Source organism: Excalfactoria chinensis, chromosome 2, assembly GCF_039878825.1.
Source record: "Excalfactoria chinensis isolate bCotChi1 chromosome 2, bCotChi1.hap2, whole genome shotgun sequence".
In the NCBI taxonomy this organism is placed as follows: domain Eukaryota; kingdom Metazoa; phylum Chordata; class Aves; order Galliformes; family Phasianidae; genus Excalfactoria; species Excalfactoria chinensis.
The window spans coordinates 124,171,481-124,197,985 of NC_092826.1; the positions used below are offsets into that span (position 1 = coordinate 124,171,481).

Below are 26,505 nucleotides of genomic sequence, written 5' to 3' on the forward strand. Positions count from 1 at the left end.
TTGATTTGGGTAAATACATGTCAGAGAATTAAAAAAAAACAGGGGGGAGGAGGGTTGGGGGGAATGTAACACATTCATCTTCATACATTTATTTACATGACATGAGAATTATGAAAAATATAAATTACTGGGTTTAACTGACATGAAGAGATGGTGGTCAGGTATATAAAGCCATATTTAAGAGCTTGAGACATTATGTAACTAGGCAGGGATTAGGGTTGTTTTACTATATTGCTATAAGCCATAAACGATTATTTAAAAAAAAAAAAAAAAAAAGAAAGAAAGAAAAAAAAACTGGATTTTCTTATGAAACATTATTTACTTTCTATCCCTCTTCCTCTGATAATATTGAATTTTAGTTACAGCTATACTTCTGATTTTGTTATTTGTTGATTTTTCCTGAAGGTTTTCATTTGCATTATCCTGGAAGTTTAGTCTTTTTTACGTAAGAGCAAAGGGCAGTGATCAAATCATCAGCTTTTCATATTTTGTCTGTTGTATTTAAACTGACAGGGATATCTCAGGCTTGTATTTGTGTTCTATCCATTAGATTTTTCACGGCATATATTAGACTTCAATTTCAAACAGATGAATCAATGAATATATTTTTTACTTTATTTCATTCATCTCTGGTTATACCATTTCTTTCTGGTCTGTTGACTGTCTCAGAGCTTCAGATTGATTTGTCTCCTTTCTTACTGCCTCTAGTCATTTCATTGTCTTCTTGCTGCTACTATGCAATGTTTTTAAGAATGTTGCCATCCTACAGACCACTCCTGCCCATATTTCAGTATATTCTCAAGCTTTAAAAGCGGTTGAAAGACAACTTTATAGCTGAAAGGTCAATATTACCTCCGCAAAATCTGTAGATTTGTTATTGACATTAGCAAGACTGGGATCAATCTGTGATGAAGTTTAGCCTTAATATCCTATTGTGTCTCATCATTAACTGAGACCGAAAGCTGCTTGTTGGCTGAACAGTTATGACAGACTTTTGTTAAGCTTCAAAAAAAAAAAAAAAAAAAAAAAAAGACTGAACTTCTGATTGTAAACTGCACAGGCCAGCCATGTAAATAATATGTAAATACATAAAGTTGGAGATAAATTTTGAATTTAAAATTGGTATCAGAGTTGCAATAAAATTTGAGATTAGATGTTTTAACTTTCAAGCAATATTACGGAGGTAAAGCCACAGAATGTGCTTGAGACAGGAACAAAAAAGTCTGACTAATACAGGAAAATGAATCTAGCATTGTGGAATAAGCAAACTGTGGACTGCCTGTAGGCATCCCTGCTTCATAAATATTCATCTGACCTTCAGGTTTAGCTGTACTCAAAGAGTAAAAGCTCTTGTAGACTCAGTCAAGCAAGGAAGATCACAGACAAAGGGGACAAGGATCCATTACAATTCTGTACTTTTTGTTCCACTTAATTTTTGTAAAATGCCATGAACTTCTTTACCAACAAATGCATCTTTATGTTATTAGACCAATTCACTATTTTCATCTTAATAAGTCGTTACACAATCCTCAATAAAATTAGAGTTGAACATAACTGTTTAAAGCTTTATCTTAAATGTGGAAATGTTCAGGTCATTTTTTTGGATCTTCTTATAAGGAACAGAATGAACTACTTCCATTTATTCCAGTTATTCTGACCAGTTATTTTGACCAGTTTTGCTGACTAGTCCTTATCATAGAAAAAATTAAGGCTTGACTGCTTTACTGATTTATTTCATGAAAACAAAAGTCACTACATGAAACAATTTTCCTTTCATCTGTTCAAGATAACTGGTGTATTAAAATCTCTGACCTACAAAATTATTTTGTGTTACACCTATAAGAAGGTTTCAGCTTAGTAATATCACAGTAGTAAAACGAGGAGGAAACAAACGTTACCCCTGTAATGGGCAAGTGAGTAGAGAAACTTCATGGAGACACTGAGTGAGAGAATCTCATTGTAAGAGCTTGATTGATATCTATGGATACCTTCACAAACATTTAAGAAAGTTGAGAAAATAAATAGCCATGAGTATAATAGCTTGATGTATTATCAGTTAACTGGATGAATAAAATGAAGCATTTGGATTTGACTCTCCTTCTAACCCATCAACAAAATGAACACAGTGTGTGTATGAATTTGTAATGCGATGTGCATTTTATGAAAGAAAAGTTTCCATGGCAACACAGCAGAAAATCGATAAATGAGTTGTGGTGTGATCTGAACAGTACCTCACCTCCAGGTGAAGTTTAAAGTAGTAGGAAAACAGTATAGTTATCAGCAAACTGCAGACAGTTTGTGTAATTCAGCCAGCCACTTAATTTTATTCATGGATGACTATAACTTCATCCTGTAAGATTGCCCTATTCTATAACTCTAGTTTCTCCAACAGTGCAATTTAAGAATGAAATTGTTCTGCCCCATGGGGCAGGTGATAACAGTTTCAATAGTATGACAGTAAATACAAAGAACCATGACTAGATTAGTTTAGCAGGTCTGCTAGTGTTTTAATGACTTTGGTCTCCATTAAAAGTTCTGTTTCCTAGTACATCTGCTTGATCTCATTAAGTTACTTTTTTTTACTATGTTTAGAAAGATAACTCATGAAATGCACAGAATTTTTTTCTATGCAGAACTTCTTATTAGTTTGAATATTAACAGGTGTACCAAAATATACATACATGTACTAGTCTTACGTGCATTCTATCTTATTTAGTCTTAATGGAGATGAATTCTGATTGTAAAAGAATCTCAGAATCAGAGTAGTTCTTTACAACCTCCTTTCACATATTTATATACCTTGATGTGATTCTCCATTAACCTTCTCTTCTCCAGGCTTAACTTAAAGGCTCAGTTCCCTCAGCCTTTCTTCATGTAAGAGTTGCTCCAGTGCCTTCACTGGGCTCTCTACAGTAGCTCTCTGTCTTGTATTTGTCAACGTATAAAGTCCAGAGCTAGACACAGCACTCCAGATGTGTCATATCAGGAGTGAGAAGAGGGGAAGGAAGAATCACCACCTCCCTCAAACTGCTGATAGCACTATTCCAAGTGCAACCCATCAAACAGTAAGCATACCATTAGCCTTTTTGACCACAGGGTCACACCACAGCTGGCTCATGTTCAACAGCTAACTAGCCCCTAGTATATTAAAAAAAAAAAAAAAAAAAAAAAAAAAAGTGAGGTGTGAGGTCCTGCTACTGCAAAAAAGGTATTACTTACATTACTATATATAGTAGAGGCTTCATTATGTGGCAGTAATGAAATAAAAAAAGACTGCAAACGTAGTAGACTGCTCGGATGAAGTGAAGATATAGGATGTCACATTGAGTAAAGGCCCTTTCCAGACAAACTAAAGCTCCAGGAATAGGTTCCTTAAAATTACATGTTCCTTAGCGATATAATAAAAGAAAAGCTTGATATAAGAAAAAGCAGTATATAGACCCAAGAGAGCTTTTGATAAGTCTTTTTATAACACGGTAAACATTAGGTAGTGCCTGAACATAACATTATGAATTCTTAATGTCCCATCAACTCCCTTGCCTGGGAAGTCAAATGATAACCTGGCAGGAGGGTTTCTTATGCAGCTAGATAACAAATGCCTTATCAACCAGCATGCAATTTTTCTTCCCATTTATCTGCTGTTTCAGAAGTCACAGTCACTGCCTGAAGTAAATCTTCATAGCAGAGCATTGTAGCAGTACAGCACAATTTCACTTTGCTCCTGGTATAGGAATTCACTCCCATTAAGAGCAAGCCATACCTGATGAGCTAAAGGGATATATTACCAGCAGACCTTCACTCTGAGAAATGGGGTACGAGTGGGTTGCACCTGCTGAAGGTAGATGATTTATCTCAGTTCAATAAGGTGCTCATATCTCTGATACCAAAACCTGTAAACGTGCCAACAAATAAAATGAGCAGTCCTTTGCTGAAATGTAGTGTCAAAATAAGTGAAGATCTTGCCAACAGAAGAAGGCAGGAAAGAAGCAGGACAGGAAAGTGGACAGCAATTTGATGTGTATTTGGGGTAGCAGCTAAAAGCAGCTTTCAGGACCTAGTGGACTTCTCTTGTTCTAGCTACGTTCAATAATATTTTATGTGAGAGGAGAAATAAGCATGAAATATGTCTGATGAGGGAAAGATGCAAAATGTGATGTTATGACACTGCCAAAAAATTTATCAAGTACGCAAGCCATGTAACACTGATAATATTTTTCTTAAATATATTTTGTATATTATGCAGTAACTTAATCATCTCTGTCATGAAGATAACTATAGCAGTAAACAGATACATATATAGCACACTCTAATGTTGTTCTACACAGGACAAAAAATATCACTATTTCAAATAGCTTTAAAATTCTATGAAGTAAATGTTTTAAACTTTCTTCTGAAAAATCCCACAGTGGCAACACCCAGTAGTACGGGTTATACAGCAAAAGTCTCTTTTCAGAGACAATTTTCTCAAGAAACTACTCATTTGTTGTAGTATAGACTTTATCCTTTTTGGGTTTTGTTGTTGTTTGCTTGTTTTGGTTTTGTTTTGTTTTACTGTTATTCTTTTTTGATCCTATTATGCCTTGTTAACATCAGTCTGCAAGACAACGGTAGTTCCAGGGAATTGCAGCTCTAAGCTCTTGTTTTTTTCCCGTGTGTCATTGTTAGTTGTATTGTTTTGTAGCACTTCATGGTGATATTCCTGTTTGCCTTCTTGCCAGGCAATGTAGTCCACAGTCCTCTTGCATTATCTGCAGGTGACAAAAGTTCTGGCTCATTTTCTTATTTGATTTGGTGGGAAAGATAATTTATTTCACCATAGCCATTCCGATAGCAACTTACGCTTATGACAACTGCAGCTTCTGGCTGGGAGTAAAAGTGATGAGTTCCCTGAAGCAGCTGTGGCAGTTATGGTAGCATCCAGGAGGATGCCAAATCATATTTTCATGTACTTTCAAGGGAAATAAATAGTCTGCAATTTTTTGTGCAAGCTGAATGAGGTAAAAAAAAAAAAAAAAAAAAAAAAAAAAAAAAAAAAAAAATCATAGGTTCTCCATTTTCCCTATGCTACTATTCATGAAGTCCAACAATGAAGACAACTGTGCGTGCAGGTGGTAGCTGAAAGCAGTTTTGTTCCTACATCTGCCTGTGCATGCTTCCTGAATTCAAACCTTAAGGAACTTCATTGCATAAAAAAAAAAAATAGAATGTGCACAAGACTATTTTGCCTGCTTGCAGTTCCTGGGAGGTAAGATTTTCTTCTTGTATCTTGTTGGTTTAATCCATTACTCTCTCCTTCATTATCCATCCAAAAGGAACTGGCTGAAATGCTTATGGAGAAAAATATTACCACTTTTCTGTAGCTGATATCTTATGAGAAAAGCTTTCTATTCTGTCTTATGCAGTATACAGATATTTTCACCTCTCAATATTGGAACTGCCTTATTGTCGTTACAGCTGATGTTTGTCTGTCTAAGACTTTGTACACTAAGAGTAATCCTCTAGCTGCCCTGCCACAGCTTATATCTTTTGGATGCATGAGAAGTCCTGAGGCTACAGTTACTTTCCATAATATTGGAAAGAATTAGCATATGTTCTTTGGGCAGAAACAAAATGTCTTTTCCTTGGCAAATACTGGCTAACCGCATGTGATGATTGCTTTTGGTAAGTTTAAACATAATTATGTTGTAACCTGCACTTTGGTTTAGGAGACAGGGATCATCATTTGTGTACCCTATAATTACATGGTATTTACCACAGATATCCTACTTCTGCTTGTACCTTACCATATGATTAAGTGACCAACATTTATCATCAGTGAAATGTATACTGCATGTTATGCATCTTCCACATAGTAGAATGAATAAAGGATTGGTAAAACTGGTAAATTAAGAATTGGTTTTAGAAGGGTCTGTTCAGCCTGGGGAAAAGAAGACCTGGGGAGATTTGATTAATGTTTATAAATGTCTGAAGGGATGTGGAAGGCAAATGCTTTTCAGTTTGGAAAAATGTCTTCCTCTGTTTTCTTGTTCTGAGATGTATCTTCACTACTGATTAGTCCTGCCTGAGGAAGCTCATACTGCTTCACATCCCTAAACTTTGTGCCCAACTTAAACAAACATGATGGGATAACAAGGAACTGGAGAGCACACAGATAGGCTGGATGTTAGGGGTAGTAGTATGAGAGAAGAGAGACACAGCAGCAAAAGATTTTGAGCATTTTCAAGTTTGATACTACAAAAGTTTTGTTCAAGAGTGAACTCTTTTATTGTAATTATTTATTGACTGTTTTAAAGTCTTAAAATATTGCTTTCCTTTTTTCCACACAGATGTTTTATTTATGACATCTGTATAGATATTAAAATATTTTATCCAACCAGTGGAGATGTATACCAGAAATAGAGTGCAAAATTAGATTTCCCAACAGCTCTATTCAAGTCTCATACCAAGATTTAGTGATACCAAGGTTACTGCAATGACACAGCTGCTAAGATATTTATTTGGCCTAAGCAAGATAATCCTCCCGCCATCCTCTTTTCTCTGGTTCCAGCCTGTCTAGGAACAGTGCTTGTCTCTGTTTGTCTAGAGCGGAGAAGCACTTAGGAGCTATCGCGTGGCAGTATCTCACTGAGTAAATACTGTATTTCATGCCTCTGTCCAAGAATTTTCTCTGGGGAAGTATGCTTTTGATCAGGAAGGAACTGATACAAAGCATTAGACTCTAAGTAGATTAGTTTCTCCTTAACTTGAAAGAATTCACAGTTTGGAGACATTGAAAACATAAACAGATACATAGTTGGGAGTTGCTTGTAGTCCATAGCGGTGTCCTTATAAGTGCTCATGTTGCTTCCCTGCTCTTCCGAGTGATATCTAACAACCTGCTGATGTCATGTGGGATATCAGAAGAGTAACCTTTACTGGAAGAGCTTCATAAAACATACATTCCCAAGTCCCTTTGCTCAACTGAATGTGGGATAGTCATTAGAATGGGTTATATTCCACCAGATCATATACTGTTTGCAACAGCCATGAGTAACTGGGAAACTACAGCAAACTAAAAAACATTGCCATTTACTGAGTGACATACATTATACATTCTCATTGTTTTCAGATAATGCATTCAGTATTAAGAAAGAAAAAGCAAAAATAATGGTGAGAAACTAATCATCTGACCTTTAACATCTAGATAAGATAGTATAAAAATACAGCCAAGAATATGAGGATTCTGGCTGGCTTTTCTTTTTTCTCTCAAATAAATACACACAAGAAATCCTTGTAAGGTTACACAATTAAGAAGCGGTGTTTTATATTCATACTTTCTTGGGTTTAGCTTTAGATAGCCCACTTTTCAGGCTAAAAGGAGAGTTAGTGCATTTGGTCTAGTCAAGGAAAAGCGAAGCCAAAAAAAAATCTGTTTAATCTGTCTCTAATTCATTTTCCCCCTAAGAGTGTAAAAAAAATATGAAATAGCATGAGACTGGTTCATTTATACACTGGTACTGTAAGCCCATTAAGGTATTTAACTTTCATGGATTGTCTGAAGGATATGTAGTTGCTGTTATCCTTTAATTATACTGTAATCTTAGTGCAATTACCATTCTGATAAAATGCTTCCACACATATAGTAATAAATTAGCCATTTGGGAATAAATGGTGTTACTTAAAGCTTACTTCAGTGAAATATCGAAGAAATATTCATATAGTTATGTAGGACTGCTTGTGAAAACATATCACATTATCTGTTTCTAGAATTCAGTATTCTGGTATACTTTAGGCGTGTAAAATTATAGCATATTCTTCAATTTGCTTAATTATGAAATAGGTGATGGAGAAATATCTGGAAAAAAAAAACCATGATGAAAGCACATTTTACATGCAGTACAGTGTTTCGGGGGCTACACTTTAAACACTGATGCAATGTTTTTCAGGCTTACCAGATAAATATGTGAGCAACATGATTTCTGATCCATTTTATTTCCCCCGTGCTACATCTTGCTATTTTTTCCTCCTAAACATAAAAGTGTCTTCTGAGTTCTTTGGTGGTGTAATTCCAGCAACAAGAATAGATACATCAAATGTTTACTGCTACTGCATAGATAAAAGAAGGTATGACAAAAAAAATAAGTCATCAGTCAGAAACATCCAATAGGACAACCGAATCATCCTGTAACTAAAATGGATGTAAAATTTTTTCAGCTATTCTCAGCAGCTACAGACAAAGCAAGAACTATGCTAGTTAATAAAGCTCAAATACCTTCTGGCTGTTTAGGGACCTGATCTGGTTATTTTCAGTTAAATTCCATGATGTTGATTAGAATCACACTAAGGCAAATTAAGTAAAAGAATGGGATTAAACCAATGTAGTAACTAGTTCAGTGTCTTTGTACAGTGCCAGTTTAAACAAATGACTTCTAACTTAATGAAAAGATGAAGCTGAAGTAGTAAGGTTTTATCCCTCTCAAGAAGAGTAGCTGCAGCAGTGCTTAGTCTTTCCCTGTTACTTGAAACAGTTACAATTATTTCTAATGAAAAATGAGCAGGAAGAAGTGTTAATGCGTGTGTGGAAGATTCTATTTTTTATAGTTTCATTTACATGTGGCATAAAATATAATTACGTCTCTTATTTGAAAAGAGGGGAGGTATTTGCAAATTGGTTGCTTTGTGTGCTGCGAGTTTGAAATTAGTTTTCTTTAATAGTAAATGAATAAATATTTGTTAGATGCTAATTTTTAGTAAAGTTTGTTTGCAAAAAATCTTTTAAAAGACGAACATAAATGCTGGTGAATAACTGAAGTGAACTGTTTGCTTTAAAGTAGGATTTTCCAGTAGTAGGAGCATTGAATTGAACATCACTGAAGCTTTGAAAACATAAATGCATACCTTCTTGAGTTATGCTGGTGTCCTATAATTTATATCAATCTCAGCTGATGGTTATTTTTGCTTGAGTAACAACACTCCTAAAATTTCCTGGCATTCAGGTGAAATCTTGGTTGTTTGGGCATATGAGGTCATATCTTTACCAGATGATCACTGTGTTCTCCAGTGTCTTACTACAGTGAAAGTGGCTTAAGGAATCTTTCACTTTCATATAGTGAAAGATTTTATGAATTTGGTTTTGATATGGAGTTTTCTCTTTGCACATACTGATTTAGATTGTGACTGGCAAATGAATCTTAGATAGATGTCTGTGAGCTGGTCTCAGTAATGGGTCTTGTCCAAAGTATTTATAGTGATTTGAGCAAGGGTGCACATGAGGCCAGGCACACACAGCATCAGGTATGCAGAGGCTGCCTATACAGAGGGTGCAGGTATGTTTCACTTGCCCTTACTTCCATATCTAAAACTAGGATTTCTGGCTAAAAAAAATGTTAACAATCTATGTTCTGATTTCCCTAGTTTTTTATTGCTTTCTGTTCATAAATGTGAATATCCAGAAGTTACTCAAATTGAATACATGCAGATACACTGACATCTTACAGAGTAGAATAAAATACAATAATATTTGTCTCAGAATGTGCTAAGACTTGTTTTAAATTTTTAAATTGCTGCTAGAACCTCAGTCTTACATGATGTTTAAATAAACTCTTTTGCAGTACTTTTCAATTCTTTTGGTCTGTTTTTTAATCCTACTCTGGCAAAAAGTAATTACCAAGAAAAATGTATGCAGTTTTGCATTACTGATGATCACAGTCAGTGAACTGGAGAACTCAGAAGAATTTTTTATCTACTTTCCCACTTTTTTTCTTTGGTACAGTAGTATCTATGACAGCTGAAGACATCAATATGCCAAATGAATCAGTTTTCTCTGTTCAGCTGTAAGGAGCTTCTCTTTGTCTTGGTAAATAATGTCCAGCTCCACTTGACTGAAAGCCAGGCATGAAACACTTCTTTGGCTCCAAAGATGATTACAGTGTTTTGTTGTTTGTTTTTTTAAATAGGCCCAAAGTAAGTCTTTTATCTCTTCTGTCCTAGTATCTTTTCCATCATGGATGAGGAAGTTGATCTTCAGATGAGTTAGTTTAATGTCAGTCTTCAAACAATATATAATTACTAGGCCAGGTATTAAAGTTGTGAGAATGGTGAAAGCATTTGTCTGTATGGTACTGTACTTGTGCTGATTCTGATTTCCATAAAAAATGATCAGTGCCCTAGGTCTAAGATGGTAAAGAGGGAGCTGAAGCACCACTACCCATGAGGTAGTTTGGGGGTCATAGGAAATACCACAGGACAGATTGCCTCAGAAACCTTTGATTACACTGAGACTAAAGCAGAATCAGGAAGCTCCTGCCAGTTCTGCTGCAGTTTTCTCTCTTGGCTGCACAAACAGCTTTCAGACGGATTTGGAGGAAAAGTAGAAGTTGTGTGCACTCACCCCACTTAAACAGGAGAACCTGAAGAAATGAAAGAAATAGTTCCTCTATTCAGCAAAACATTTCACTGTATGTATGTGTTATTACATCTCTGCTAAGCCTGTTTCATATTTGAATATACAAACTAAAATCTAGGCTTTCCCTTGGCTGATCTGGGTTGGAGCTTACCCTCTTAGGGAAACTATTTCTGGTTCTGTTTTTTTGGAAGCAGCTCTGTTATTTGCCTTCTAGTTTATATGCTGTGAGGGCACTTGAGTAAACCCACACTGAGCTGTATGCTTGAATGGAAGCATTGCCTTCACCAATGGTAGTTTCTCTCATGCAAAACCTTTCATTGTTCATTAACTGTGAGGAGACTGTTCCTTTTCCAGCTAAGTAACCACAGTTTATACTATTAATAAGGCTTTTAATGTATGGTTTCACTTAACATTAGTAGCCTGATAAGAAAGTAAGTTATTTTTCAAAAAGGTCATTTCTTTCTTATAATTATTGTTATTATTATATTTAATATTTTGTATGAGACAGGTTTCTTTTTTATAGGAAAGAAAAAATTATAATTTGTTTTGACCTCTAGGTTCTTGTCTCACACTTTTATTATTATTTTTTCACTGCATAATTTTTCACTTATTGTTAAGTTCCAAGAATCATCTTGTCAGTTCTCTAATCTGGAATTTAGCTACTTCTGAAAAATACACATAAATATATTATCATCTGTCTTTCACTTCCCTCTGAGTTAACAATTTCAACCACATTCTCTGCCCAAACCAGCTTTGCTGGAGATTTTCTGACATGGTTCAGGATGACAGTTATTGTGGAAGGTGTACTTTTCAGATACATTGGCTTTGTAGATTTTAAAACTGAAATTCATGTCTGTAATAGGAAATATGAATGCTTCTGTAAAAAATGTACATGAACCAACACACACTACCATGACAAAAATAACTGATAAGTAGATTTATTTATTTTTTTTTATGAAGTTTGGGCCAAACTTATCTGACATTTGGGCAAGCTCTATGAAAAAAAAAAAAAAAGAGAGAAATACAGTTCAATTTTTAGAGTTGGTGTCAAACTGTGTAGTAGTGGATACACAAAGTAGTTTAGAGTATTCCCATTCTTTCTAAGTGTTTTGGTATTTTGGGAAGAAAAAAGTATTGTCTCTTATTCTTATTTCCAGAAGAGATCATTTTGTAGAGCAAGCAGTTTTATAGCTTTTTTTATGAGAGCAATGTGACAACAAGGAGTAATTCCACATAAACTTATTTTATTATTGTTATTTAACACCATTATTTTTTTATTTTTATTTTATTTTATTTTATAGCAGATGCAGTCATTCCTTTTCCCCTGAAAATTTTCTTTTTTGCCAGAACATCTTTTCCCTTTTTTTAGATAATGGCTGGTTGGGCAGCTGGCATCCAGCGAAGTTCAACCCAACTGCTTGTCATAATAGTTTTTAAGAAATACTGAGCTTCTAGCTTGGAGTGTACTCATCACAAGCACAGTGACATATAGTTCTGTATATCCTATGTCTCTGCTTTTAAGATATGACCAGTTATTTTAGGTAATTTTTTAAAAATCACACATAATGTTAAAATCCAAACTAGCTTTTGCTTTAATTCAGCTAAATGCTAATGTGCCAAACCAGTTTATTGTAGCATCGGATACATAAAACCAGACTCTGTGTTACCTAACTTGTTCAAGCAATGCCTTAGAAGTGAGATGATTATCAATATAGATATTTCATTTGTATTTTGCCTCCATATCCCATGTTTTGTCATATCTTTATAAATGCACTATAAACAGCAATTTCAAAAGCCTCATTGTGCTGGCTTGAGTGTATATTCTGTTATTCTGCACACCAGGGAAACATTATAAAAAAATGTCCTAGTTGATACTGTTTTTGTGTGCAACAAGGAGTAGGAAAAAGAAGCCACAGAAAGCTTATGTGCATATTGTTTTAATCTTATTGTCAGATTACTTGCTTCATCAGTTGTGCCTTCAGATTATGATGTGCTTCCAGGGCTATTCCACTTAAGCCACTGAGATGACAGGCTAGTATAACCAAAAGAAGTGATGGGAGAGCTCCATTTTGTCATGTTTAAATATAAGTGAAATGTTAGAGATGGCCTGCCAACCCAAAAGCTGCTACTGAAATAGTTGTGCTCTCTTTGAATAGCATGCAACAGCTTTTATCTCAAAAGTTTTCCAGGAAAATTTTCTGAGCCAAGAAAGCTACTGTGAAAATTATAAACTGCATCAGATAAGAAGCGTATTTCAAAGTGGACAGATCATAAATGCATTTTGAAATCAGCTGAGGTTCTGCATTAAGAGAAAATATATTTTGATAGTTTAGTAGCAATATGTATTTATTACATAATCTATTTTTGTGACTGTTCATTATGAGGAGTAGGACTACATCCTCATTGATTTTCAATTGGCTTTAGCATTAGTTCATCCTTAGTTTTTGTTAGATTTATATATACACGCAAAACTTAACAGTATTCTGAATACTCATTCCTGTTTGATATCTTTCCAATGTTTAGGAACATATTGGATATAGTACTTGAGAGACTTGGAAGAGAGTACTACCAGCTCCTCCCACAGAGGAGAGATTAAGTGATTCAGGAAATTGTAGGTCTGAAGAATTCTTCCTGACTACATGAATCACCCATGAGTATTTACCACTGTCAGAAAATTAGGTCACAGATAGTATAAGCCAATTTTCTACAGAATTCCACTCAGGAATAAGTTAGTTTTACATTTGCTGCTTTCTTTAAATTGTAGTGGCAATGATAAAATGTCTCTGCTTAACAGTGGCTACAGCCTTTGAATGTCTGGGATGATTTGAAATGACTTTGTGTTTCTTTTCAAGTTGTTCCAATGCATGACTGGAGTTCTCATTAGAATGATCTTCATGCAAGGCCTGCCTGCTTCCCAGCTATCATCCACCTCATGCTTTTCATTTTTGTCTAAAGTAAAGCTGTATCCGGCAAACACTTGGAAATACGCTCTTTGATTACTAATTACCTGCAACGATTGACTTAGCTATGTGTTCTAACACAAGCAAGTCTTTTGTTTTCCTATTGTTTTCTGCCTCATTATTAGTTATAAAGGTGACATTTATACTGTAAATAGGATTGAAAACCTGAAAAGGATACTGTATGTAAAGATGGGAGCATTGTGTAAGAGATTAATAAGTGCTGAAGTATTACGGCTAGGAGCAACACATGAATATGGCTTCAGAGTTTCTGTTATCTTCAAATATTATTAAGGAGTGGTTTCAAGGTTATAGACCTACCCAAGACTGTGTTAAAATGCATGCACACTTGACCAAGGAGATAATATAAAGCACAAATATTTTATGGAATTGTATTTATTTAAAATGTCTAAATAAACATGAGGAAGTGGTTCTCAAGGCAGGGATATTTTAGAAGTATGCAGCAATAAATAGGAAAAAAATGAAATGCATTTCATGGACTGTGCATTGGCAGGATTGCTGTCTACCCTAAAAAGATGACTACTAAAGTCTATGAATGACTTGTAAATATGTGTGAATGTTTTTCATGTTTTAATTGTTATTTCTCACTAACTGTCAATTAGCAAAAGAGAAAAAGTGTTGTTTCGATATTTAATTCAAAGAATCTTCAATGTGGATTAATTCTATGATTTAGTAGATTGGATGTTAAAATGACGTGTTCTTTGAATACACGGTCTGCTTTAAATGATGTAAAGGTATTTAGTTGCCTAGCTCACCACCTTGCTAACACAGAATTTTTCAAAAAGAACTTAATAAATAGAATTTAAGAATAGACACTACAGCAGAATGAAAGATCTTGAGTCGGGCTCTGTGTTTGGCATTTAAGTTAGTCCCACTATTTACTTGAAGTTCATGAGCCTTAACAACACACATTTATTTGTAGAGCCTAAATTGTTTAAAATGGCAGGGCTTTTCTGCCATTTTAAGTACCCAGATGATTGTTTTTCCTCAGAGGAAATCTCTAATTCCAAACAAGGAAGAGTTTTTAGGTGAAAATTGCTGATGGAAGCAGATCAGGACATACAATTAGTCTGAAGACTGTTGTGGATTTGGGGATGAGCAGGACAAACTGGTGAGATCTGACGCTGCAGAGAATGTTCCAGAATTACATCTTGGCATACAATCATGAAAAAAAACCTGCCTGTTCCATTCCTCATTTGAATTTTTTTAAAGATTGTCTGAAATGGTCTCTAACTCTGTTTATCTATAAATATGAGAAAGGATTAGCTCAACTTCTGAAGAGGTAATAATTTGCAAAAGTAAATATGTTGATAAATAGCAAAAAGTCAGATTACTGGAAGTTGTGGAAAAAACTATGGAATATGCATAGTGGTAAATGACTCATTTTGATAATGCCACACATCTGCCTTTTGTCCTTAACTAGTTTGTCTTCCCTAGGTCTTCTATGTTTCTGTGGCTTTTTTTCCTGTATGGAAAACGTCTTCTCGAGCTAGTGGTTCAATTGGTTTTTCTTGGATCTTGTTCTTCTGAAAATCAGACATCTTTCTGCAGTTTTAAATCTTATTTAATTTGATACAAAATTGGTGGTGGGATTAATTTCTCTCAGAAGATCCTTTATTGCTCTGGCAATGCCTGATTAAACCTGCTATTCTCTTAAATCCTTTCAGAAGTTACTGAGATGGTCACAATATTTTTTCTTTATTGTAGGTTTCATATATACTGGAGAAGTTGTGCATCGAATGCTAACAGCTACACAATATATTGCACCCTTAATGGCAAATTTTGATCCCAGTGTATCAAGAAATTCAACAGTCAGATACTTTGATAATGGTATGTAGTAGTCCTTCATAAATAAATGTGTCTGTGTCCCTTGATTCTTCATATTTTCCTAAATATTTTTGAAGGAAAAACTGAAGATTTTTTCAGTATCTATTCTTTTTAAATCACAGGCTATTTAAACTATGAGGCTAGACATCCAAAAAAAACTTCTTTATTTAGAAAACGGTTAAAGAGTCATGAATGTTTTTTCCTAATTAGGTAGATTGCTGTTGTATATCAAAGTACTTGAACTAGCAATGTGTTTTTCCAATTTTAAAAGGAAAAATCCGTCTTCTATAAAAGTACAAGTTCCTGTTCCTTGAAAAATTATACAGAAAATACAGTCCAGCCCCTTGGCTAAAATGGAAATAGATAGTATTCATTGAGCGCAGTACCAAGTCTATACAGAAGTAGGGCACGTATAAGGTTAATAAACCCGTCAAAGACAGAGTGTCCATGGAGTTCCAGGATTGGAATCCAATATGCTTGTCTATACCATGAGTTCTCAGCAGCCCCCTGCGGAAAAGATTGAAAGGTTAAAAGGTAAACTGCAACGTTTGCAAGGTCAAAACTGTAAAATATTTCAAATGCCTTAAATGTGTGGGCATTTTTTCATAAAGTCAGTTGTAATCATTATTTTGAAAACATAACCTATGTGACCAAATGACATCTTCTACCTTACCTCGGGGCTTTATTGGTTGAATACAATGTCACTTATTCCATATTCTTAATTTAAAATCAAAAATTATTTAATATAAAAAAATCTGTTTCCTTTAAATGTTCCTTGATAAGAACGTACCATCCTCTGTATGTTTATATACAGTGAATTAAAACAAAGATTATGGCCATGTCCAATAATATATCCTGTTTTTAATCAGGAGTGTACATTTTGTTCGTCAGGTTGGGGATCAAAATTTATTCTATCACCTTTTCACCCAATCATAAATTTTTCTTACATTCTTGTCCTTACTTATTAAGAATTCAACAGAGTTGGATGAGAACATCCTGCTCCCTGAATTTTCTAAGAATAACTGTTTTCATTTTTTACATCATCTGGGACCATGGCCTGAGAATTGTCATCTTTCCTGAAAAAATTAGAATATTCTGGGAAAGATGCTACTAATTATTGTTGCATTCACAGTATCACAGTATCACAGTATCATGCGAGTTGGAAGGGACCTTAGAGATCATCGAGTCCAACTCCTGGGATTCGAGCCCTTCTGTGTAGCAGAGCAGCATTCCATACCAGATTTATTAGCTTCTGTTGAATATATATTTGAAATTTTACATCCTTCTTCACGAATAATCTACAGTGATCTTTTGCACCACAGGTGCTTTGGGACAAAGCCATCTAACTCCAGATTTTTTTAAAAGTGTGAGTTGTCTCTACAGCTCCTTATTACTTATTCATCACTGTCCAACTATCTGGGCAAGTGTGCTAGTTTAGAACTACATCTGTATTGGACAAGCACAGAGTGTGGTGACCTGTACAAGTCTCCATTGTGGAGCTAATTGCCTACCTTCACATGAACCTACACAAGTGTCCTTGTGAATGAGGGGGCAGCGTTTTGGAGGAAGTTGACCTTCACATTAGTTTTGTATTCTGAGATGCTCTTATGGACTGGCTATAAAAGTTTATTTTTTTGCTTCAGTAACTTTAAAAGTCCCTCTGCGTTCCTTTAAAACAAAATTCCAATAAGCAATAATAATAAACAGTTAATAAATTTGATCACAAAAGGAAAAATGCACAGTCAAATGCTCAATGTAATGAGAATGTGCTATACTTATGAAAGACACATAAACCAATGATATGGTGTACTTACTGCAGTATGCATCAAAAAATTGCATGCTCATAGTTCTGTGACATCCTCTGACTGGATGTATTCATAGAAGTTACAGCACTGAAGATCTGTAACAAAAGATATTTCAAGGATATCTAGAAAATGCATTGAGCTAGAAACATACTGAGCTACCCTGAACACTCTGCAAGCAACAAAATTCAAGTGTTGTGAATCAAAGCACATAACTCCCATTAGTGCCAATAAATAAATAAATAAATGGAATAGTATGTTAAGTATGGCACATAGTCCAGGAGACTAAAAAAGACATTTTCAGTAAACATGGTTTTGGTGATGTGTCTTTCAGCCAAGCTGCCTGAAAGTATCTGTAACCCTCAACATCTGTACAACATGCTCATAGGATATGCAAGTCACTTGGGGTACATTTTTATTGCAATAAGTGGATATTCATCCAGTGAACCCCTGTGAATATTAGCAAGTCTCTTACAACTAAATCTCTGCACACCAGACTTAATATTTACTCCAGCTGTGAATTGTTAGTGGTTTTAGTTCAAGCTACATTTATTTATTGCCAGCTCCTAATATTTTTCAACTTGCAGAGCCTCAGCAAGGACTTGAGCTATGCAAAAAAGAAATAAAATAATGCTATTTATATTAATGCACAGTTAATGGAAGAATATGAATTCTTCAAACAATAAGTTTCACAAAGCAGGTAGTGCTATTAGCACTTTGCTTTTCAAAGTCTTCATGGCGTATATATATACACAGACTATACACAGACAGTGGAAGAAATGCCATGGCAGCAAACCTGTGAATGTTGGATTTTGTTGTCTTGGCTCCTTGTGCATCCCCAGACAAGTTATTTGGCCACTCTTGATTTAACAGACTTACCTGTGAGAAGCTGAGGTAGTTATCTGTGGCACAGGAATGTCTGCCCTTTAGAAGATTTCATCTGCAACGTGTGTTTGTAATATCTTCGGCTCTTCAGATGCTGGGCTGAAAGTTGCTAAATAGGAAAATCACTGTTTTTTGTTTCAAGTAACTGAAGTTAAGTACATTTCATACAGTCAGTTAATATTTTTCTCATATTTTTTCTTCCCTTTGCCTCTCTACCCCCGCTCTGGGGTTCACAGGCACAGCACTAGTTGTCCAGTGGGACCATGTTCATCTGCAGGATAATTACAACCTGGGCAGTTTCACTTTTCAGGCCACCCTTCTCAATGATGGGCGTATCATTTTCGGCTACAAAGAAGTAAGTTGTGTCAGAAAACTTTCATTTCAGTAGAAAAATCTCTTCATACTTGTCAGGAATTTCCCTCCATTTTTGGTGGGTGTTTTTAAGTTCAACTGTTTAAGATCATTTCCTCATATTGCTTCTTAGTCACCTACTATGCAGAAAATTACATTTTATTGCATAAGTGACGTTGGTGTGGCGGACTTGAAAAACATCAACATGACTCAAATGTGCTACTCCTAGATTTCAGCTGGTCCTTTTGTATGGTTGTAAGTGTTGGCTGTTAGCAAAGATTAGATTGTTCTGTAGATTTTTTATTTATTTATTTATTTATTTATTTATTTGCAGCTTTGAAGTGTAGGGCAATATTCTCAATTAGTTCAACTAACTTAAATACTCCGGCATCAGTGATTAGTATTGAAAGGCTACCTTTCTTTTACATCTTCATTTTCTTGGAAACTGAAGTACTTCAAGGTCTATATATCTCAAATAATAAATAACTATTTTGTTTCTTTTGTTCTGTGAGGCTTTCCATTTCTTTGGTGATAACGCTGTTTAGATTGAAGCCATTTGGTTTATCTTCATAGCTTCCCTGTCTTGCTGTCTCACTTGGGATCTTGTGCATTTTCTAAGTCTTTCAGAATTCCAGTTGTGTATTTTAATACTTTTGATGAATCTTTCATAATACTAGACTAGTGCTGAGGCTACACCTCCAAGGCAGTTTCCTGTGAATGAGCATCAAATGGTGGATATGCTTAAGTCTGCAAGGACAAGGAATGTTTTCTTTCATTTTGTGATTTTTTTAATATTTTAATCTCAGTTTGGTATGAAGAGTGTAAGAAAGTGTGACTTTTCCTTGAATATGTACATGTATTTTTGTCCTCCATATTAAAAAATAAATGTTAGCAGTGATATGACTTATTTTAGAGATTTGGGGAAATCTGGTTTCTCTTCTCTCTCTGCTGCAGATCGATTGTTTACTGTCAGGCTCAGTTGTCATGCTTGTGTCGATGCCATGTACCTCAATGAAACAATGCAACTCTTCCCTTTATCAGGAAGCTAGTGGGAGTCTGGGTTATTCTACTAGCAGCATTAATATGTTAAATGTATTTGCACCTTGGAAACAGGGTTGCTGCAGAATATTCTAACTGAATTATTTTTGTAGATGAAAGAAACTTCTGATATGCCCACGTACCTGGTTTTCCTTATCTTATAAAAGATGTACTGGTGTCTCTGACTCTCAGTTTGTTTCTGAACATAGTATTAAACAATGCCCTTTATTAAAATTTTGACTACAGCTTCAGAAAAGCTTTGCTCTGGTTACCACGGAGGAGCCTGAGCTTCATCAAATGATTGTGCACTAAAGCATCTTTATTTCCTGTTGTTGAAACCATTTTAAAGGAAAACAAATCTTCTGAAGACTACAGAAAATGTCCTGCCTTCAAGGCCCAGGGAAGTGGGGAGTTACACTACTTCAATTTGTACTTTTAAGATAAATTCACTAAGAACTATTCATGAATTCTGACATCAAAATGGTGTTGTTATCAGAAAACTGCTATTCCTGGCTATCAGATCCTCAGCCCTTTCTGTCAATATCTAGCACTCTGCAAAATGAATCCAATATGGGTAATAGAAGCTGCTACTCTAAACTGATAGTATTTTGTGTTCATTTTGGACAAATGTATGCAGTGATGCTGCATGCCAGGCATAGAATATTTTATTCATTTAGGAGGATGGGAGGAAATGGGTCACTTCATTAATGTCACATAACTTGCATGCAACTATGCTATATGATGTATAGATAAACCTAGGAAGTTCTATGGTAGCACTGGATAGGCTTCTTGCCCTCAACTGTTTCTACTGAGAGATTTCTCTAGAACTTGTCTGCTTTCCAAGAGTAGGTTGTTATCATTATCTGTTTTGGTAATCCTGAGACACAAAGAATTGGAATTTACAAATGTGGTAATTTATTTATGGCTTATTTCCACTGCTCAACAATGGAACCTCTCAAAATTCCCTGCACAGTACATCCTGTCACAAATTATTCTTGTCCTGAATGAAATTTCTTTGGAATTATTGCACTCAGTCAAGGACGGAGATGTTTCTAAAACAGTAGTTACATACTTGTTGTCTGCAAATAATTTTATAAAGGTTTTGTGAAATCTCAGGTTATTACAATTATATATTTCACTGGGCCATGGGTAGTTAACTTGGAGGATAAGATCTTTAAAAGACTACCTTCGCCACGTGCCTTGCTTCATTAAAACTACCTCTTTCAGGAAAATGAAATAATATTTCCAACTACTGATCAAACACAAGTTATCCAAAGAGAAAAACTGAGACACTTGTAAATTAAATCTTAACTCCAGAGCTTATACATCTAGATAGGAATTGCTTTGGTTTCACTGCTGAATCCAGTGCTTTCTGAAGTCTTCCATTCTGGAACAATTTATCTTGCTGGTGAGTCATATTGTCATTAGCCCCATTAACTCCAGTAAAATTACTGATGTGAGTGCTCACTAGCATGAGTAGAAGTGGGAAGAGAAGATTTCTGCCATCTTTTTGGTGCCACTTCATGTTAGCATCACATTTCATCAAAAATGACAGTGATCTATGGCAAACCTATGCGGTCTTCACTGCATTGTCATAGGAGGCTTTCAAGCTGAAACATCAATGAAGGACATGTATCACACAGATTGCCAGTAATATTATAAAGCATCCCTCAGGAACTCTGTGAGTGACACTGGGAGTTTATCCTGAAGAATCCACTTTTAAAACAATTTTGACAATGTATTTAATGAAAAATAGAAATAAAATCTAGGTTTTACCTTTTAGTTGTGATTTATTCAAACCATTTGAGACTCACTCTTCATATTCTTCCTGCTTCTACATCACATTTGCTACCTCATAAAACTATGAGGTAACTATAAGCTATGCAGTCAAGTTTTCAAAATGAGACAACTATTTGAAATGCACAAGATTTAGTTTGGTATTTTGTCTAATTCTTAAATACTCTGCAAGGTGAACCTTGCCCTGCTAAAAATCATATCTATTGTGTTTGTTTATCTGTTTATCTGGTATTCCTCCTGTACATTAATATTGGATTCAGTTTAGCATTAATATCAGAATATCAGATAATATTAGCATAAGGTCTGAATTAATATCAACATCATATTAGAATGGATATCAACGCTGAATTGCAGTGGGAATATCCAAGCAGTTTTTAGGTACTTTTCTTTCCTTTTTGGAAAGAAAATATGACAAGGTCCAAAAGCAAGACAAGATATTCATTAATTTCCTGATTTCCTGATTCAGTTAGTTTAACATGCACATATCTTCATTTTAAATAACTTTGCTTACACCATTAGTTGGTGTTCTTGCAAGTGTTTAATATCCCAGCTGGCAGGAGGTGATACACCTCTGCTATATGTGAAATACTAAACATATGGAACAATCTGTCCAATAAGAAAGAGAGAAAGAGAGAAAGAGAAAGAGAAAGAGAAAGAGAGAGAGAGAGAGAGAGAGAGAGAGAGAGAGAGAGAGAGAGAGAAAGAGAAAGAAAGAAAGAAAGAAAGAAAGAAAGAAAGAAAGAAAGAAAGAAAGAAAGAAAGAAAGAAAGAAAGAAAGAAAGAAAGAAAGAAAGAAAGAAAGAAAGAAAGAAAGAAAGAAGGAAAGAAAGAATGAAAGAGAAAGAAAGAAAGAAAGAAAGAAAGAAAGAAAGAAAGAAAGAAAGAAAGAAAGAAAGAAAGAAAGAAAGAAAGAAAGAGAAAGAAAAAGAGAAAGGAAGAAAGAAAATTTTCTGCAAATGAATACTTTTGTATAATTTAGTAGAAAGTATTTCTTTATATTCTAAATTTCTCAGAAGTTTAGATTTTAGGAGCTCTTTTTTCTTTTTGAACTTCATTATAATCTTTTCCTGCTAGCGCATAATGTTCCTTAGTTTAACACTTAGTTGTGTTTTCTTCTGTGATTAATGCAGGACAAATAAGGCAAAGATACCAATGGCTTTCCTAATGGTATTGGATATTTTTCTGAATTTCACTATCTTGAAGGCCTTCTTTGTTCATTTAAATGGTAATGACCCTGTTTATCCAGAAACCTTTACAAAAGTTGAAATGCCTGTTCAGGTTGCCCAAAATGTGAAGTAAGAAAATAATTCTAAGAGACTTTGAGTTTCTTTCTACTGTACAAGTAGACAGAAGTGAATGTGTGTGATTAGCTACTGGCACTTGTATAAAATTGAATTTTCTGCTATCTGTGATAGAACAAACTCCATTTTTGGAGGCTCCAAACACTCCAAGCCTCCTCGTTGTTTATAGATAATTTTAAATTTAAACAATCTGAACAAATATTCTGCCTGCATTATGCATGTTTTGCACTTTTTTGTCTCTGATATTATTATCAAAAATATTAATATGGAAGTGGGATATTTGATTTTATCAGGTGTTCAGTTTATTTGACTTAAAACCCCAAAATAAGTTTCATGCATTTATTAATATTTGTTGAGGAAGCTGGCAATGGAAATCCTATATAAGTACTATTGTATTCCTAATTATTATTTTGCAGCATACTCTGGCTCTTATCTTTGACTCGGGTTTGATGTGGGGCAGTAATTGCACCCTGCTTACCATCTCCTTCAGAATAAGGTCAGAGGACATTATTTTATTCTTTTTTTGAAGAGTAAGATTCTGACTAGTCCTCAGAGCATGTTGAAAAGAACAAACTTTGGGAGTTCTCAGATGGAAAATACTGACTCGATTACTGTTCCTAAGGAAGAATGGAATTCATCATAAATTCTAAGTATTCTCACTATTGCTGAATTATTTAATCAGTAATAGAGATGTCAGTGTCCCCAGCACTAACATGTGTTTGGGAAACTCACTCATATACCTGTGATTTACACAGTAAAAGAGTTCGTGTTATTGATGGTAGAACCATCAACATATTTTGGAATGATTCTAGTTAAAATCTGTCACCCAAATACAATGCCATAAAACTCCTTGTGCAACTGTTCAACTTGTCAAACTGTCATGACATGTCTTGTCATTCAAATGAGAGATTTAGAACAGTAGCTATTTTCTTGCTGTGTATGGATGTAGTTTTCAATAAAAAAAAACATGTTATTTACCATAAGCCTCCTGTAAAAAGGTTGTATTCTCTAAAGAGATATAATATAGTAAATGCCCACTTTATCTTTTCATCTCATCACAAAGGTTCCACCTGTAAACTCACTACACTCATCACTGACAGACTTAAATATTTGGTTCTTTAAAATCAGTTATTTCCCTATACTATAAGAATGAAAATATGTATTTGAAAATGCAGATTTAATTATGCTGCAGTTTTTCAAGTTTTTTGAAGGTTATGAGCTACCTTCTACTTTATGTTTTTGTTCCATGACTACTTACTTGACATAGGTGATACCTCAGTTTGAAGAGCTGGCTGTACTCACTTAACCTGTGAGATTTCTTTATCTTATGCATTTTTTTCTGTTTCTAAAACACATATTCAAAATTTCAACTGCTTTTTAAAGTTGCTGCCATTTTTCCAACACACTTTGCAGATCATACACATCATACCTGAACACCAGTTCCAGCTTTATTTTGTCTCTCTAAAACTCTAATTCCATCCTTCATTTGATTCATTTCCATCCTAACCTGAAAGAGAAATATTGTCAGTGCATCCTTCACACCAGTGCTTTTTCTGACTTGATTTTCAAAGTTTTCAGCAAGAGTATCTTCCTTCTCAAGGTCTTTCAAGACAGTTTCCTCATTGTTAGTATTTCTCCAAAGTATTCTGAGATTGTGAATAATTTTCTCTTATTTTGTTTGTGTTCATGCTAAAGAAAATGTATAGACTTGTTATGAACTCAGTAAGTCTTTTGTTTGAAGGACTTTGAAAGTATGACTTTTCAAACTCCATATGTCATATTCTCCAATATCTGCATCAGTGCTGAACTGATACAAGCTTATCTAATAGCTGATACAAACCAGGTTTAAAATGATGTGGAAGAAGCAGTATTACCAAAATGTTTTTTGTAGATTTGAAACTCCAGGTAAAAACAGCCAAAGCAGTACAAATTCACAGGTTGTAGAGACAGTAAAATAATTTGAAATTTATGACAGTATTCAATTTACTAAGAACTCACTTTTTTAAGTTAATATTCTCAAATTTAATTTTTCCTAGCCTGATACAAGTGAAATCAAAGCTAAAGGATATTTTGGGAACAAGGAAAAGGAAAAACAAGCTACAGCTCAACTCAAACAGGAGAAAACATACCATTAGTTGGCAGACAATACCGAATCCTCATTCAGTGGATTGTTAAACAGCTTTTTATTTTAGATTTTATCTGATAAGTGAAAAACACTGGCCAACAGTATAGTTTTGCTAGTACTATAACTTTGCTAGTACTATAACTTTGCTAGTACTATAACTATTAGATTAGCTGAGTTAGCACCTTGCATCTCTGTCTGTTGCATCTGATCCAGTTTCTTCTGTCTTCAGTCCGGTAATTCATAGTTAACTATAGGCTAGCTCTTTTGCCCTAGTTACTATTCCCTGTGGCAGTACTTGTTCATGGTAGTCAAGTCAGTGTTCCATTTTCTTTGGAGGAGACAAATGAATCACAGTGTTAATGGCAGTTGAGAACTATGGAAGTTTTCAAATAATTTATATGACTTTTTTGATCTTCCTTTGGTTTGCAGAATCTTTTCAAGAAATAGGCCCTCCTAAATTCTGTGTACAACTTCAGTAGTTATCTAATGTGCATAAATATAAAGCAGCAACCCCACTCTTAGACTGTATTTCACTGTTTATGTAATCAGATATCACATCAGTTAGGTTTCTTGCTCTGATTACTCCTCTGAAAGCTGGAATTGCTCATTCACTACTATCCCAAGATTCCTTTCAGAACTGTTGCTTTCCAGAAAATGGTCTCCAGACCTCTACTTCACACTTCATTTTATAAGCTTTAACTTTCTAATTTTCACAAGGTCTAATTTGGTAATTGATCCAAATATTTGACTATTTTTACTCTGAGGGTATCATCCGAAGAACTGTTAGGCAGTAAACAAACATTTCCTTCCCAGACTTTAAGAAAATCTTGGATACTAGGTCTGATGCCCAGAGAGGTGTTTTATACTATAAAAACACATTACCAGTCTAAGCTGATCCTTCAATGATGGATCCGTTTGTGATTAGTGTGATTAACTATATTAATAATTATATACATTTTACTTGTCAATAATTAAAAACCTTACAGAATTCTACTATACAATTGAAATATGCAGTGATCGGCCAAAGCTGCAGTCTCCTCCAAAAAATTAAATCAAATTTGGTAACACCTACTTTCATAAAACTATGTTACCTGGCATCAGTATCTCTGTTCTGTAAAACTGGATAGCTCTCAAAGTCCTTTTATTCCTTTCCAGAGATACTTGCAAGTAAATATCTGACATTTTCCAAATTTTATAGAACAATTTCCCCACTACTCCAAAGTATATTAAATATGAACATCATCAGACTAAAAATATTTTTAAATAGATTGTAAAACAGTTTTCAGTGCAAGTTTCCTGAGCCATAGATTTTTATTTGCTCATTCCAAACTGAAATTTCTATTCAAGTGTTTAATAGCTGACAAGAGGTAATGCCTTCTCCATGTCTGATACTAGCACCTCATCCCAATTTGTCTTAAACTGGGTGAAATAAACTGCTGACAATTCCTTCTCTTTTCTTTGTCGTTATTAACAATATCCCACCTTTAAGTTTTTATGAGAACATAATATAAAATTCTAAGTGAAGTGGGAGAAAATAAAATTGGAAACTGTACTTTCAGTCTTTAATACATCCTTACTCGTAATATGGAGTATTATATTTTGTACACAATATGGTTTATTATATTACATACTTATATGAAGTTACGATGACTAAGTGTTCATTCTGAAAATATTAGGCTCCATTTTTTTTAGTTCAGTTGTTCATGCATATTCTCCTTTTTTGTCTTCCAGATTCCTGTTGCTGTGACACAGATAAGCTCAACAAATCACCCAGTGAAAGTTGGACTATCAGATGCATTTGTGGTTGTGCACAGGATCCAGCAAATTCCCAGTATGTAGTATGTAGTCATACTAGTGATTTGGAGGCTGAGAAACAAATATAAGCTGATTTCATTAAGGATGATTAGCAACACAACAAATTACTTTTCCAATTTCAGCTTGTTAATTCAAGTGTAATTTTATTTACATAATTATTCCCAATGTGCCTTTCTCTGTCATTGTTTTTTTCTTACGCAGA

The 26,505-nt window shown here is 34.6% G+C and overlaps 1 protein-coding gene across 1 annotated transcript in view; it reads left to right on the forward strand.

Annotated features, from left to right (window-relative positions):
• Positions 1-26,505, forward strand: part of PLXDC2 (plexin domain containing 2) — a 224,210-nt gene that overhangs the window by 150,297 nt on the left and 47,408 nt on the right. The window contains exons 5-7 of the mRNA XM_072329453.1: positions 15,070-15,192; positions 18,113-18,231; positions 26,220-26,319. Of these exons, the coding sequence (XP_072185554.1) occupies positions 15,070-15,192; positions 18,113-18,231; positions 26,220-26,319 (342 nt within the window). The remainder of the gene's footprint in view (positions 1-15,069; positions 15,193-18,112; positions 18,232-26,219; positions 26,320-26,505) is intronic.